General features: G+C 45.4%; 1 protein-coding gene and 1 long non-coding RNA gene across 2 annotated transcripts in view; one reads left to right on the top strand and one right to left on the bottom strand.

The window, feature by feature from the left end:
- LOC118374953 (solute carrier family 25 member 36-A-like) overlaps positions 1-11,338 on the bottom strand; it is a 25,969-nt gene extending 14,631 nt beyond the window's left edge. Inside the window, exons 1-3 of the mRNA XM_035761454.2 lie at positions 10,694-11,338; positions 4,253-4,417; positions 893-970 (exon numbers count right to left, since the gene is read on the bottom strand). Of these exons, the coding sequence (XP_035617347.1) occupies positions 893-970; positions 4,253-4,417; positions 10,694-10,734 (284 nt within the window). The 5' untranslated portion in view covers positions 10,735-11,338. The remainder of the gene's footprint in view (positions 1-892; positions 971-4,252; positions 4,418-10,693) is intronic.
- LOC127908739 (uncharacterized) lies at positions 6,553-16,294 on the top strand. The gene is made up of 3 exons (XR_008068205.1): positions 6,553-6,970; positions 7,441-9,615; positions 15,612-16,294. It is a non-coding gene; the product is annotated as an uncharacterized LOC127908739 (long non-coding RNA).

The following is a 16,294-nucleotide window of genomic DNA, read 5'->3' as shown; positions in this document are numbered from 1 at the left end:
GTGTAGCATAGGTTGTGGGTTCTGCAAACAAGGTGCCCACTCCGACAATGAGAACAGTAAACTGTAATAATATATTGAATGCATGAACAGAAATGATTGTAAACAATTATGTGAATTAATGGTAAAAGTAGGCTACTATTGGTGATCTATGTAATGGGGAATTGATAGACTAACAATCAAGGGCAAACAATTCACACAAAGAACGGGCACGCAATAGCGGAAGAGAGCAACATTCAGGAGAGATGTGCATTATGCATCTTAGCCACACTCCTTCTTGGACTGTGGCATCCCCGCTGCCTCCTCAATGGATTAGTCTTCTGAGACAGGTGCAAATCAGACCGGTGTCTCGGGTGCCATTCATGTTTAGATCTGCGATTGAGCAACTAAAATAATCTTGGTCAACCAACAGCCTATCGACCAATTGACTAAATGGAGTCACCCCTAATATGATATTTATTTTAACAGTTATTCAAGAATCAATTACCAAAGTTACGTTAGATTATGTTAAGATTCAAGTAACTTTAGTAAATTACCGGTAGCTTTGCAACCATAGGGCAGATACTGCGTAGAGCACACATACAATGAGCTCTAAAAGTATTGGGTTAGTGTCAAATTTTTGGTTGTTTTGGCTTCGTACTCCAGCACTTTCAATTTGAAATGATACAATTGCTAAAAGGTTAAAGTGTAGACTGTCAGCTTTAATTTGAGGTTATTTTCATCCATATCAGGTGAACCGTTTAGAAATGAAGACTTTTTATGCGTCAGGTAACTCTGCATGAAATGTTTGGATGGAAACATGGTTAATTATATTGTTTAGCCTGAAATATGAAATTATCATACAATAATATAATTTCATTAATCTAAAATGTTTTAAGTAATGTTGGGTGCTTACCTGGAGGGGGCCACGCCCACTAGATTAGGCCCCAGGCCCCTGAACAGAGAGCGGGCTCCTTCTTTCTCAAGAATCAACCTGAAGACAAAAACACATCTTACCCACCACTCACAAATATTCACATTATTTTCACTTAAACTTCAGTGGAGTTCATAACAATGAACTAGGAAAAGGGTCTGCTGAAAGCCTTGCTGGGTTATAACATGAAGTATGATTGTAGTTGGATACGATGTGATATATCCTGCTGCTGGGGTATGCTACAGATCCCCAGACAGGCCTTTCCCTGAAGGTAGGCGAGAGAGATGGCACTGCCTGCCGAGTAGACATGAGTCTGAGCAAACAACATGGGGTTTCGTGAGGGATCCTGCTGCCAAACCCCACAAGAGGACAGGGGGTAGAGCGGAGGGCGTGTAAACACCCAAAATACACCAGCTCATTTTTACTCTGGTTTCTTGAGACTTCTACACATTAGGCTACTTAGGACTACTTACTGTGAAGTTTAATGTGCAAAGCTGGAGGGCAATGACAGTAATACATCCCAAACTATCAAAACCAATAACACAAGCATAGAGTATTGTATTTGTACAGTTTGATGGTTAACAAACATAACTAGACATTGGAATATAGACCCATGCCTGTTTGATCTTGTGAGCTGATAATCTATGTTACGATGACAATTATGACTGGGCGATATGGCCGAAATTTCTTATCCCGATGAAGATACATACAGTTGAAGTCGGAAGTTTACGTACATTGGTTGGAGGTTGGAGTCATGAAAACTTGTTTTTCAACCACTCCACTAATATAGTTTTGGCAAGTCGGTTAGGACATCTACTGTGTGCATGTAGCATGTGCAGTAACTTTTCCAACAATTGTTTACAGACAGATTATTTCACTTATAACTCACTGTATCACAATTCCAATGGGTTAGAAGTTTACATATACTAAGTTGACTGTGCCTTTTAAACTACTTGGAAAATTCCAGAAAATTATTTCACTTTAGAAGCTTCTATTAGGCTAATTGACATCATTTGTGTCAATTAGAGGTATACCTGTGGATGCATTTCAAGGCCTACCTTCAAACTCAGTGCATCTTTGCTTGACATCATGGGGAAAAAAAAAAAAAAAAAACAGCCACGACCTCAGATTCTTTTTTTTAATAGACCTCTACAAGTCTGGTTCATCCTTGGGAGCAATTTCCAAATGCCTGAAGGTACCACGTTCACCTGTACAAACAATAGTACGCAAGTATAAACACCACGGGACCACTCAGCCATCACACCGTTCAGGAAGGAGACGCGTTCTGTCTCCTAGAGATGAACGTACTTTGGTGAGAAAAGTGCAAATCAATCCCAGAACAACAAATGATCTTGTGAAGATGCTGGAGGAAACATGTACAAAAGTATCTATATCCACTGTAAAACGAGTCCTATATCGACATAACCTGAAAGACTGCTCAGCAAGGAAGAAGCCACTGCTCCAAAACCGCCATAAAAAAAAGCCAGACTACAGTTTGCAACTGCACATGGGGACAAAGATCATACTTTTTGATGAAACAAAAATAGAACTGTTTGGCCATAATGACCATCGTTATGTTTGGAGGAAAAAGGGGGAGGCTTGCAAACCAAAGAACACCATCCCAACCGTGAAGCACGGGGATGGCAGAATCATGTTGTGGGGATACTTTGCTGCAGGAGGGACTGGTGCACTTCACAAAATAGATGGCATCATGAGGAGGGGAAAATTGTCAGATGTTTCTTCAATATATCCACATCAGTCAGGAAGTTAAAGCTTGGTCGCAAATGGGTCTTCCAAATGGACAATGACCCCGAGCATACTTCCAAACTTGTGGCAAAATGGCTTAAAGACAACAAAGTCAGGGTATTGGAGTGGCCATCACAAAGCCCTGACCTCAATCCTATAGAACATTTTTGGGCAAAACTGAAAAAGCAAGTCTGAGCAAGGAGGCCTACAAACCTGACTCAGTTTCAGCTGTCAGGAGGAATGGGACAAAATCCCCCCAACTCATTGTGGGAAGCTTGTGGAAGGCTACCCGAAACATTTGACCCAAGTCAAAACAATTTAAAAGACAATGCTACCAAATACTAATTTAAAAGGCAATGCTACCAAATACTAATTGAGTGTTTGTAAACGTTTGACCCACTGGGAATGCGATGAAAGAAATAAAAGCTGAAATAAATCACTCTATTATTCTGACATTTCACATTCTCATAATAAAGTGGTGATCCTAACTGACCTAAGACCTAAGTATTTTTACTTGGATTGAATGTCAGGAATTGTGAAAAAACTGAGTTTAAACGTATTTAACTAAGGTGTATGTAAACTTCCGACTTCGACTGTACATATCACGATATAGCACATTTTCTGTAAATTCAATTAATAAATAGTTTAATTAAAATGACCACATGCAAAGGCCTATTTCTTATTACATTTGAATTATACTCAACAAATAAAAAGGTACTTACTCATATCTGATTATTTCTCCTCTTATTTAGAACCCTTGTACAAATTTTGAATTAAGCACGTAACAAAATATTAATGTATAAAATCTAAAAAAGGTAAATAGAAAACACTTAAACTACACTTGCAAACAAACATTTATTTACGCCTAAAATATATATATTTTTGGGGGCGTGCCTGTTTTGCATGTCATTTTGGCATTAATAGGTGTCATATCAATTCTCATTTGGTAACCTGGGTCGAGTGTTAGCACCAACTCGCGAAACTGTGTAACTTTGGGCCATATCTAGCAGATGTATGTTGTAACGGCAGCTGTTCTCTCCTTCCATCAGCAGGATTCTTTGCCATATGCTGTGCCGCGGGCAAAAGCCTCTTGGAACGTCTGAGTCAGTGGTTTGTTTTGAGCACTAGACTGTACTTTTTGGAGTCTCATCCAGACACTCTTCGTACGGTTTCACATAATTCTTGCATAGGTGGTAATAGAGGTTAGTGGTGTTTGAGCCTGTTGTCAGAACCAGCCTGCGGCATATTTGGCAGAGGACAGTTTTCTGGTCCGTGTCAGACTCATACCCAAACCACGTCCATGCAAACGAAGTAGCCCCTCTTTTAGGTACGAGCAACGTGTCTCCGTGCCACGTTCACTCTCCTCCATGTTTGTTCGTGTTGCAAATTTCCGTGTGGAAGAACGTAAAGCATCGTCCAATTGACAAAAAATATTGCCATAAAAGTGCTTGATTTGCGACACAACGAAATAAACAGAGCATAATATGAAACGATAAGATGTTTTTCTATATCTTCCCACGATATAAATCGTCATATCGCCCAGCCCTAATGACAATGCTAGAAAATCAAGTTGTGCAGGCTGAATATAATACCCACTTGAGGCAGTGCAAAGGTCCCGGAGGGGACATGCGTGCTACGCTGGGCACATTGACAGTACTGAGCTGCACCTCAGACACGTAGAGTGTGATGTGGGATGACTGTAGTCTGGTCTTCACCACCTCCAGGGGACAGGTCAGGATGGCTCCTACCGTTCCCCCACACCTAGAGGAGGAGAGGGGGAGAGAGAACACAGTGGGGAAGAAAATAGGGATTTTCTGAAGTGGCAGCACATAACACTCAGCTGCTCGAGAAAAGCAGCAGACAAACTGGCTGTCTGGATGGAAGGTGCGGATTCCATTACAGAAATACACTGTGGATGGAATCCAGAGGATCTGCGGCTTGTGGAGACTAAGGGAGGCTTGTTGAGCAGTGTGGGGCAGTGTGGAGACTAGGGGAGGCTTGTTGAGCAGTGTGGGGCAGTGTGGAGAATAGGGGAGGCTTGTTGAGCAGTGTGGAGAATAGGGGAGGCTTGTTGAGCAGTGTGGAGACTAGGGGAGGCTTGTTGAGCAGTGTGGAGACTAGGGGAGGCTTGTGGAGCAGTGTGGAGACTAGGGGAGGCTTGTGGAGCAGTGTGGAGACTAGGCGAGGCTTGTGGAGCAGTGTGGAGACTAGGCGAGGCTTGTGGAGCAGTGTGGAGACTAGGGGAGGCTTGTGGAGCAGTGTGGAGACTAGGGGAGGCTTGTGGAGCAGTGTGGAGACTAGGGGAGGCTTGTGGAGCAGTGTGGAGACTAGGGGAGGCTTGTGGAGCAGTGTGGAGACTAGGGGAGGCTTGTGGAGCAGTGTGGAGACTAGGGGAGGCTTGTGGAGCAGTGTGGAGACTAGGGGAGGCTTGTGGAGCAGTGTGGAGACTAGGGGAGGCTTGTGGAGCAGTGTGGAGACTAGGGGAGGCTTGTGGAGCAGTGTGGAGACTAGGGGAGGCTTGTGGAGCAGTGTGGAGACTAGGGGAGGCTTGTGGAGCAGTGTGGAGACTAGGGGAAGCTTGTGGAGCAGTGTGGAGACTAGGGGAGGCTTGTGGAGCAGTGTGGAGACTAGGGGAGGCTTGTGGAGCAGTGTGGAGACTAGGGGAGGCTTGTGGAGCAGTGTGGAGACTATGGGAGGCTTGTGGAGCAGTGTGGGGACTAGGGGAGGCTTGTGGAGCAGTGTGGGGACTAGGAGAGGCTTGTGGGGCAGTGTTGGGACTAGGAGAGGCTTGTGGGGCAGTGTGGAGACTAGGGGAGGCTTGTGGAGCAGTGTGGGGCAGTGTGGAGACTAGGGGAGGCTTGTGGGGCAGTGTGGAGACTAGGGGAGGCTTGTGGAGCAGTGTGGGGCAGTGTGGAGACTAGGGGAGGCTTGTGGGGCAGTGTGGAGACTAGGGGAGGCTTGTGGAGCAGTGTGGGGCAGTGTGGAGACTAGGGGAGGCTTGTGGGGCAGTGTGGAGACTAGGGGAGGCTTGTGGGGCAGTGTGGAGACTAGGGGAGGCTTGTGGAGCAGTGTGGAGACTAGGGGAGGCTTGTGGGGCAGTGTGGAGACTAGGGGAGGCTTGTGGGGCAGTGTGGAGACTAGGGGAGGCTTGTGGGGCAGTGTGGAGACTAGGAGAGGCTTGTGGGGCAGTGTGGAGACTAGGAGAGGCTTGTGGAGCAGTGTGGGGCAGTGTGGAGACTAGGGGAGGCTTGTGGGGCAGTGTGGAGACTAGGGGAGGCTTGTGGGGCAGTGTGGAGACTAGGGGAGGCTTGTGGGGCAGTGTGGAGACTAGGGGAGGCTTGTGGGGCAGTGTGGAGACTAGGGAGGCTTGTGGAGCAGTGTGGAGACTAGGGAGGCTTGTGGGGCAGTGTGGAGACTAGGGGAGGCTTGTGGGGCAGTGTGGAGACTAGGAGAGGCTTGTGGGGCAGTGTGGAGACTAGGAGAGGCTTGTGGGGCAGTGTGGAGACTAGGAGAGGCTTGTGGGGCAGTGTGGAGACTAGGAGAGGCTTGTGGGGCAGTGTGGAGACTAGGAGAGGCTTGTGGGGCAGTGTGGAGACTAGGAGAGGCTTGTGGGGCAGTGTGGAGACTAGGGGAGGCTTGTGGAGCAGTGTGGGGCAGTGTGGAGACTAGGGGAGGCTTGTGGGGCAGTGTGGAGACTAGGAGAGGCTTGTGGGGCAGTGTGGAGACTAGGAGAGGCTTGTGGGGCAGTGTGGAGACTAGGGGAGGCTTGTGGAGCAGTGTGGGGCAGCGTGGAGACTAGGGGAGGCTTGTGGGGCAGCGTGGGGACTAGGGGAGGCTTGTGGGGCAGCGTGGAGACTAGGGGAGGCTTGTGGAGCAGTGTGGGGACTAGGGGAGGCTTGTGGGGCAGTGTGGGGACTAGGAGAGGCTTGTGGGGCAGTGTGGGGACTAGGAGAGGCTTGTGGGGCAGTGTGGGGACTAGGAGAGGCTTGTGGGGCAGTGTGGGGACTAGGAGAGGCTTGTGGGGCAGTGTGGGGACTAGGAGAGGCTTGTGGGGCAGTGTGGGGACTAGGAGAGGCTTGTGGGGCAGTGTGGGGACTAGGAGAGGCTTGTGGGGCAGTGTGGGGACTAGGAGAGGCTTGTGGGGCAGTGTGGGGACTAGGAGAGGCTTGTGGGGCAGTGTGGGGACCAGGAGAGGCTTGTGGGGCAGTGTGGGGACTAGGAGAGGCTTGTGGGGCAGTGTGGGGACTAGGAGAGGCTTGTGGGGCAGTGTGGGGACTAGGAGAGGCTTGTGGGGCAGTGTGGGGACTAGGAGAGGTTTGTGGGGCAGTGTGTGGAGTAGGGGAGGCTTGTGGGGCAGTGTGGGGACTAGGAGAGGTTTGTGGAGCAGTGTGGGGACTAGGAGAGGTTTGTGGGGCAGTGTGGAGTAGGGGAGGCTTGTGGGGCAGTGTGGGGACTAGGAGAGGTTTGTGGGGCAGTGTGGAGTAGGGGAGGCTTGTGGGGCAGTGTGGGGACTAGGAGAGGCTTGTGGGGCAGTGTGGAGTAGGGGAGGCTTGTGGGGCAGTGTGGGGACTAGGAGAGGTTTGTGGGGCAGTGTGGAGTAGGGGAGGCTTGTGGGGCAGTGTGGGGACTAGGAGAGGCTTGTGGGGCAGTGTGGGGACTAGGAGAGGCTTGTGGGGCAGTGTGGGGACTAGGAGAGGCTTGTGGGGCAGTGTGGGGACTAGGAGAGGCTTGTGGGGCAGTGTGGGGACTAGGAGAGGCTTGTGGGGCAGTGTGGAGTAGGGGAGGCTTGTGGGGCAGTGTGGGGACTAGGAGAGGCTTGTGGGGCAGTGTGGGGACTAGGAGAGGCTTGTGGGGCAGTGTGGGGACTAGGCAAGGCTTGGCTTTGGAGAGTCAGCACAGTAATGCCCCGTCTGGGGAAAAAACTGTTCTCGTCTGGAATTAATCAATGCAATAACAAACACTTTGTGCAGGTACCCTTCACATACCTAATTTGACCTAATGCTTTCCAAAAGCACACAAATGACCAGGCTACCAGAAATACTATCATACATCCACAAATGTCTATGTCTAAGCTTCTTCATATAAACTCATGAATACAACATGGTTTTGACCGAAATGGAAGTGGGATGATTTGAAATAAGAAGCCTACATTCCACGAATCCTTTGGGGGCAATATGGCAAGTAGAAAGTATGTGTTTATAACCTAGCCCTGAGCAATTGCCCTGTGTTGTATCATAAAATATTTTTTACAAAATAATTTTAAAAAGATATGAGGGAATCTTTTCAGCCAAACCCCAGTAAATGACAGATACAGTGGTCGATCATTAATCCATACTTCTATTGAGGGAGATGGCCACAGTAAAAAGACGGAGGGAAGCCCACCTGCTAAACATGCACGCCTGGCACATGTGGACTGCGCATGTCTACACATGCGACAGAGCATGAGCACCATGGAGGACATTAGCAAAGGTAAACAATGGGAGGGTGCAGTGCTAAACTCTCTCTTCCAGTAGTCCTATGCCAAGCTACTGATGTTATTTTGAAAAAAAGGAGAACATGTCTAGGCCTTTTTCGCAATATGTCTGCCATGCGTAATGAAACAAACTTGTGTTTTTGTTATGATGCCAGTAAAAAGATAGAAAACGATTGGAGACGCAACCGAATGTTATGGCAAACCCGCATGACAGTTACAGGGGAAGGGGCTAGCCAATGAAACTCAACCATTTACGATGGAGTTGAGCAGTGACTAGTGTGGACTGACTGAAGTTCCCGACATTACGTTTATATTAAAAACTACACATTTCAGCACCCAGGACATTGTCCTGTGTAAATGCAGGCTATTCTTTGGGTGTTGAAATCTGTTTATGCAAAGTCGGGACTCCAGTCTAGTCACATATCAACTCCATTGGAAATTGCGGAGTTTAGTTTAGTCGGCTAGGAAGCAGAAAAACTGGCAGGTAAACTAACGATTACCTCTATTCCTTCCAGAATGGTTCACTCATGTCGTGGTGTGGGGGCTGTGCTTGGCAAAGTGGCCAGGGAAGTTATGTATCCGGTGTCCTGTGTGAATTTAAGTCTCTCTCTCTCTCAGGACCTGAGCCCTAGGACCATGCCTGAAGACTACCTGGCACGATGACTCCTTGCTGTCCCCAGTCCACATGGCCATGCTGACCTGTTGCACCCTCGACAACCACTGTGATTACTATTATTTGACCATGCTGGTCATTTATGAACATTTGAACATCTTGGCCATGTTATAATTCTCCACCCGGCACAGCCAGAAGAGGACAGGCCACCCCTCATAGCCTGGTTTCTTCCTAGGTTTAGGCCTTTCTAGGGAGTTTTTCCTAACTACCGTGCTTCTACAGGAATGCTTCTCGCCCTGCAGCCTCAAGCTTGACATGCACCTTCACACACAACAGCGTCCCAGCTGAAATGTGAGTCCTGAAATCTTCCACATAATCTTGAAAGCATCTCATCTGTTGTTTCACTCTATTGACCATACAGCCCTTGTATGTTGCAGTTATTTATAAATAAAATCCTCATCTAACCCTTGATCATGACTGAGTTCAAGTTCCATTACACATAAGTCATTGGAAGAAGTGTCTTCTGTATGTGGAAATGCTGTTAAGAGCCCTGGGGCTTGGTCTGAACAATAACACACATCGCTTGCGGTACGGTTTTAGAAGCATACGGATCTTATCTTTTCTTTCATATCAAAGAGAAGTACTTTTCTAAAAACAAAAGGTTGAATTGATACCTATATAATAGGGTTTGTGTTCCCACACTACCATATCTCGATGTTACAGCGCGTGTTTACGGAAGACAGAAGGACCGCCTGTTCTAATTCGCGATTGTGCATGCTCCAAACACCTGGGTGTAACAGAATAAGGCTGCCAGAAATGTGCTGTCACTGAAAAATACTTTTGGCTGCAACTGTGATAAAGCCGGTTGAAACAGTAAGTGTGTATTTTGCATTTGTGGAATTATTTTGATGTGATATAAAAGTAGAGGGATTTAAGTTTGTAGAACCGTATGGCAATTTAGAATCAATTTATGTTTAGGTGGAGTATTTGGTTGTTTTGGCTGCCAAAGCAAGTGTACCTCTGAAAATAACATATACCTTGGACCTTAATTAACATTTAATGGTAACGTTAGGCTCCTTATGAGCACATCTTGGTCTAGTATTCATACTATCAGTCATGGCTCGCTTCAATGGTCTTCAATGGTCTAGTATTCATCAGTCACGCTTCAATGTGACACGGACAGTGTGGGCATCATGACTACTTACCAGTACAACCTTGGGCTGTATAGGTTTAATTAGAGAAGAGTTCCCCATCGGCTGCGGCGGTTCAGGTAATGTATAGCTGGCCATGGCACGACCTTGGAGAACATTTGTTTTGGTTCTGACGCCGCATCTTGATCAGATGCCACTATGAGATATAATACTTATACCTCAGTGAGAGAAAACGGATAGTTTACAGCTTACCATAATATTAGACGTCCTCTTTTGAGCGTTAATGGTGCATTAGTTGCACGAGTAGCTAAATAATTTGATAGTAAGGGATGACAGGAAACGTTAAGATTAGCTAACGTTAGAATGTGAAATAAGGTCAAAACAATGGCATCCGAGCGCACGTGCCTGGATTATGGCTAATAGTCTGACAATATATCAAGTTAGTATTTAGAGAATAGCAATAGAAAAACTCGTATACAATAGAACAGCTGGCCATGTTGATTTGGGCGCAAAACTTCTACATAACGCCGCAAAATAAACGGTCCTACCAAAACCAGACAGGGTCAGTTATGACATTGAATTTAGCTAGCTAATATTAGCTAGTTAACAAGCTAGCAAAACATCTGTTACAGGCACATCATCAGGAAGGAGTCCAGACTAACAGCAACTAATAGATAACTTCGCTAACTATACATATTTGAATTGTATTGTTTACTAGCTAGCTTTATCTTCTATTCCATTATGTTAAGTACTGTTACAGTGGACTGTATTACTAGCAAGCGATTAGCCATGATACTCACCCTCCAGCAAACAGATGAACCAGGGTATCTCTCTGACTCATTCTGTCTCATATTCACAGGACCCGTACGCAGGGCACCACTTTGGGTTGGTAGGAGGGCTGACGAGAAGGAATTTGTAACTTATTGATCACTAGTCCAATGCGCCGTGTTTTGGTAGAGGTCAGTTGCTAGCAAAAACGAGTATATGTAACGTTAGCTTCACAAGCTAATATTTGCCCTCCCCCGATTAAAAACCTCGCGGTCTCGACAGTGACTTTGCGGCTGTTCTGTGTTAACAGGGAAACTATTTTGCCATAGTGGATGTATTTTTCTAGTGAATAAATAAAAACCGTTGTGATATACTTATACCCTGACACATGTTTCGCATGATTGTTACATTCCTCGCCGCCAAGCCGTGCCACACTGAACGCTACAGCGACATGACAGAATGGTTTTCATCGAAAGGGAAGTCGCAAAACAAAGGCTGTGATTGGCGGATGTGTAGAATGACGCCATTAAATCCCGCCCCGTCACCACTACTTTTTCATGTGATCAGACTTTGAATGGAAGCTTTGCAAGCTGGTGATACAGCAAGCTTAAATCAAATCGAATAATATTTTTATTGGTCGCGTACGCATACAGTATTTTGCAGATGTTATCGCAGGTGCAGCGAAATGCTTATGTTTCTCGTTCCAAAAGTGAAGCATACCTAACATACAAAACCATACAAATAAATCCAAAACATTGAAATAAAGATATTAACAAATATCCGTATGAGCAATGTCAGAGTCTAGAATAAATATGTATTTGATGGTGTGTATAGACAGTAGGCTGTTAATTTCCGGTCACAACTTGTAGACTTGTTTACGTGCTGCTGTGCGTTTTGTTGCTAACCTTACTTTGCTACCTGCCAACGTTACGGTTTTTACTTTTTATTTATGTTTATATTTTTTGTTTTTCCCTCGCTCGACTTTTTTCTTTCTACTTTTTCACTCCGGACTCTTTATCTGGACTTGGTTCGTAGGGACCTCCAACAGCCGAAGCTAAATAGTAACATGAACATGATGCCTTCTAATTGCAGTCGCTGTACTCATAATATACAGGAGAACATTCGCCTTACGGCGAGGATAGCTGTGCTGCAAGCCCAGCTTCAGACGCCATCGTTAGGCATGGGCAATTTAAGTGTTGGAAGGATGAAACCGCGTCTGTGCCACCAGTAAGTACAGATAGTAGTATACATCCCCTCGCACAGTCCCCGCAGCCAAGATGGTGCTGGATAAAGCTAAAACTTGCGAGTATAGAGATATTGTTATCTACGTCGACACCAACAATGTTAGGATGAAACAGTCAGAGGTCACCAAAAGCGCAACAGCTTCAGCGTGTAAATCAGCTAGAAAGATGTCGACATCGAGTAATTGAAGTTTGCACCCTTACAGTTAGGGGGAGCAATGAGCTCCACAGCATAGTATCACAACTCAATCGCTGGTTGAAAACTGTTTTCTGCCCCTCCCAAAATATATCATTTGTAGATAATCGGCCCTCTTTCTGGGACTCACCCACAAACAAGCCTGGCCTGTTGAAGAGTGACAGACTCCATCCTAGCTGGAGGGGGACTCTCATCTTATCTAAGAACATAGACAGGGGTCTAACTCCCCTAGCTCCACAATGAGATAGGGTGCAGGACAGGCTGTTACCTAGCCTGCCAGCTTTGTGGAGTCTGCACTAGCACAGTCAGTATAGTCAGCTCAGCTATCCCCATTGAGACCGCAGTGTCTGTGCATCGACCTAGGTTTGGAAAAACTAAACAAGCAGTGTTCTCCTTAGCAATCTCACTGGAATAAAGACCTCCTCCATTCCTGCCAGTATTGAAAGAGATTGTGATACCTCACATCTCAAAATAGGGCTACTTAATGTTAGATCCCTCACTTCAAGGCAGTTATAATCAATGAACTAATCACTGATCATAATCTTGATGTGATTGGCCTGACTGAAACATGGCTTAAGCCTGATGAATTTACTGTGTTAAATGAGGCCTCACCTTCTGGTTACACTAGTGACCATATCCCCCACACATCCCGCAAAGGCGGAGGTGTTGCTAACATTTACGATAGCAAATTTCAATTTATAAAAAAACACAGACGTTTTTGTCTTTTGAGCTTCTAGTCATGAAATCTATGCAGCCTACTCAGTCACTTTTTATAGCTACTGTTTGCAGGCCTCCTGGGCCACATACCGTGTTCCTCACTGAGGTCCCTGAATTCCTATCAGACCTTGAAGTCATGGCAGATAATATTCAAATTTTGGGGGACTTTTAGTATTCACATGGAAAAGTCCATGAACCCACACCAAAAGGCTTTTGGAGCCATCATTGACTCAGTGGGTTTTGTCCAACATGTTTCCGGACCTATTCACTGCCACGGTCATACTCGGGACCTAGTTTTGTTCCGTGGAATAAATGTTGTAGATCTTAATGTTTTTCTTCATAATCCTGGACTATCGGACCACCATTTTATTACGTTTGCAATTGCAACAAATAATCTGCTCAGACCCCAACCAAAGATCATCAAAAGTTGTGCTATAAATTCTCGGACAACCCAAAGATTCCTAGATGCCCTTCCAGACTCCCTCCACCTACCCAAGGACGTCAGAGTACAAAAATCAGTTAACCACCGAACTGAGGAACTAAATTTAACCTTGCGCAATACCCTAGATGTAGTCGCACCCCTAAAAACAAAAAAACATTGTTCATAAGAAACTAGCTCCCTGATATACAGAAAATACCCAAGCTCAAACGCAAGCTTCCAGAAAATTGGAACGGAAATGGCGCTACACCAAACTGGAAGTATTCCGACTAGCTTGGAAAGACAGTACCGTGCAGTATCGAAGAGCCCTCACTGCTGCTTGATCATCCTATTTTTCCAACTTAATTGAGGAAAATAAGAACAATCCAAAATGAATTTTTGATACTATCGCAAAGCTAACTAAAAAGCAGCATTCCCCAAGAGAGGATGGCTTTCACTTCAGCATTGATACATTCATTAACTTCTTTGAGGAAAAGATCATGATCATTAGAAAGCAAATTACGGACTCCTCTTTAAATCTGCGTATTCCTCCAAAGCTCAGTTGTCCTGAGTCTGCACAACTCTGCCAGGACCTAGGATCAAGGGAGGCACTCAAGTTTTTTAGTAGTATATCTTTTGACAAATTGATGAAAATAATCATGGCCTCTAAACCTTTAAGCTGCATACTGGACCCTATTCCAACTAAACTACTGAAAGAGCTGCTTCCTGTGCTTGGCCCTCCTATGTTGAACATAATAAATGGCTCTCTATCTACAGGATGCGTACCAAACTCACTAAAAGTGGCAGTAATAAAGCCTCTCTTGAAAAAGCGATGCCTTGACCCAGAAAATATAAAAAACTATCGGGCTGTATCGAATCTCCCATTCCTCTCAAACATTTTATAAAAATCTGTTGCACAGCTACTCACTGCCTTCCTGAAGACAAACAATGTATACAAAATGCTTCAGTCTGGTTTTAGACCCCATCATAGCACTGAGACTGCATTTGTGAAGGTGGTAAATTACCTTTTAATGGCGTTAGACCGAGGCTCTGCATCTGTCCTCGTGCTCCTAGATCTTAATGCTGCTTTTGATACCATCGCTCACAACATACTTTTGGAGAGATTGGGATCCCAAATTTGTCTACACAGACAAGTTCTGGCCTGGTTTAGATCTTATCTGTCTGAAAGATATCAGTTTGTCTCTGTGGATGGTTTGTCCTCTGACAAATCAACTGTAAATTTCGGTGTTCCTCAATGCTCTGTTTTAGGACCACTATTGTTTTCACTATATATTTTATCTCTTGGTGATGTCATTCGGAAACATAATGTTAACTTTCACTGCTATGCGGACACACATTTTGATGAAACATGGTGAAGCCCCAAAATTGCCATCCCTGGAAGCCTGTGTTTCAGACATAAGGAAGTGGATGGCGGCAAATGTTCTACTTTTAAACTCGGACAAAACAGAGATGCTTGTTCTAGGTCCCAAGAAACAAAGAGATCTTCTGTTGAATCTGACAATTAATCTTGATGGTTGTACAGTCGTCTCAAATAAAACTGTGAAGGACCTCGGCGTTACTCTGGACCCTGATCTCTCTTTTGACGAACATATCAAGGACAGCTTTTTTCCATCTATGTAACATTGCAAAAATCAGACTCTTTCTGTCCAAAGATGATGCAGAAAAATTAATCCATGCTTTTGTCACTTCTAGGTTAGACGACTGCAATGCTCTACTTTCCGGCTACCCGGATAAAGCACTAAATAAACTTCAGATAGTGCTAAACACGGCTGCTGGAATCTTGACTAGAACCAACAAATTTGATCTAGCTAGCCTTTCTACACTGGCTTCCTGTTAAGGCAAGGGCTGATTTCAAGGTTTTACTACTAACCTACAAAGCATTACATGGGTTTGCTCCTTCCTATCTTTCTGATTTGGTCCTGCCAAACATACCTACACGTACACTACGGTCACAAGATGCAGGCCTCCTTACTGTCCCTAGAATTTCTAAGCAAACAGCTGGAGGCAGGGCGTTCTCCTATAGAGCTCCATTTTTATGGAAAGGTCTACCTATCCATGTCTCAGGATGGTAAGTTGGTGGTTGAAGATATCCCTCTAGTGGTGTCGGGACTGTGCCTTGGCAAAGTGTGTGGGGTTATATCCTGCCTGTTTGGCCCTGTCCGGGGGTATTGTCTGACGGGGCCAAAGTGTCTCCGGACCCCTCCTGTCTCAGCCTCCAGTATTTATGCTGCAATAGTTTGTGTGTCGGGAGGCTAGGGTCAGTCTGTTATATCTGGAGTATTTCTTCTGTCTTATCCGGTGTACTGTGTGACTTTAAGTACGCTCTCTATAATTCTTTCTCTATCTCTCTCTCTGAGGAGCTGAGCCCTAGGACCATGCCTCAGCACTACCTGGCCTGATGACTCCTTGCTGTCCCTAGTCCACCTGGCTCTGCTGCTGCTCCAGTTTCAAATGTTCTGCCTGCGGCTATGGAACCCTGACCTGTTCACCGGACGTGCTACCTGTCCCAGACCTGCTGTTTTCAACTTTCTAGAGACAGCAGGAGCGGTAGAGATACTCTGAATTATTGCCTATGAAAAGCCAACTGACATTTACTCCTGAGGTAAATGTAAATGTCATTTACTCACAGTGGTTGCACCCTCGACAACCACTCTGATTATTATTATTTGACCCTGCTGGTCATCTATGAACATTTGAACATATTGGCTATGTTCTGTTCTAATCACCACCTGGCACAGTCAGAAGAGGACTGGCCACCCCTCATAGACGGGTTCCTCTCTAGGTTTCTTTCAAGGTTCTGGCCTTTCTAGGGAGTTTTTCCTAGCCACTGTGCTTCTACACCTGCATTGCTTGCTGTTTGGGGTTTTAGGCTGGGTTTCTGTACAGCACTTTGTGACATCAGCTGATGTAAGAAGGGCTTTATAAATAAATGTGATTGATTGATTAATATGAATAGCAAAGGTGTGCACCGCAGTAGTTATTTAGAATGAGCCTTGATGAGAATACAGTATATTTATGTATTTATTAAACATTTTGCATG

The sequence above is a fragment of the Oncorhynchus keta genome, chromosome 18, assembly GCF_023373465.1.
Source record: "Oncorhynchus keta strain PuntledgeMale-10-30-2019 chromosome 18, Oket_V2, whole genome shotgun sequence".
Taxonomy (NCBI): domain Eukaryota; kingdom Metazoa; phylum Chordata; class Actinopteri; order Salmoniformes; family Salmonidae; genus Oncorhynchus; species Oncorhynchus keta.
The sequence above is the reverse complement of the archived record's forward strand: the minus strand, read 5'-3'. Positions and strand labels throughout refer to the sequence as shown.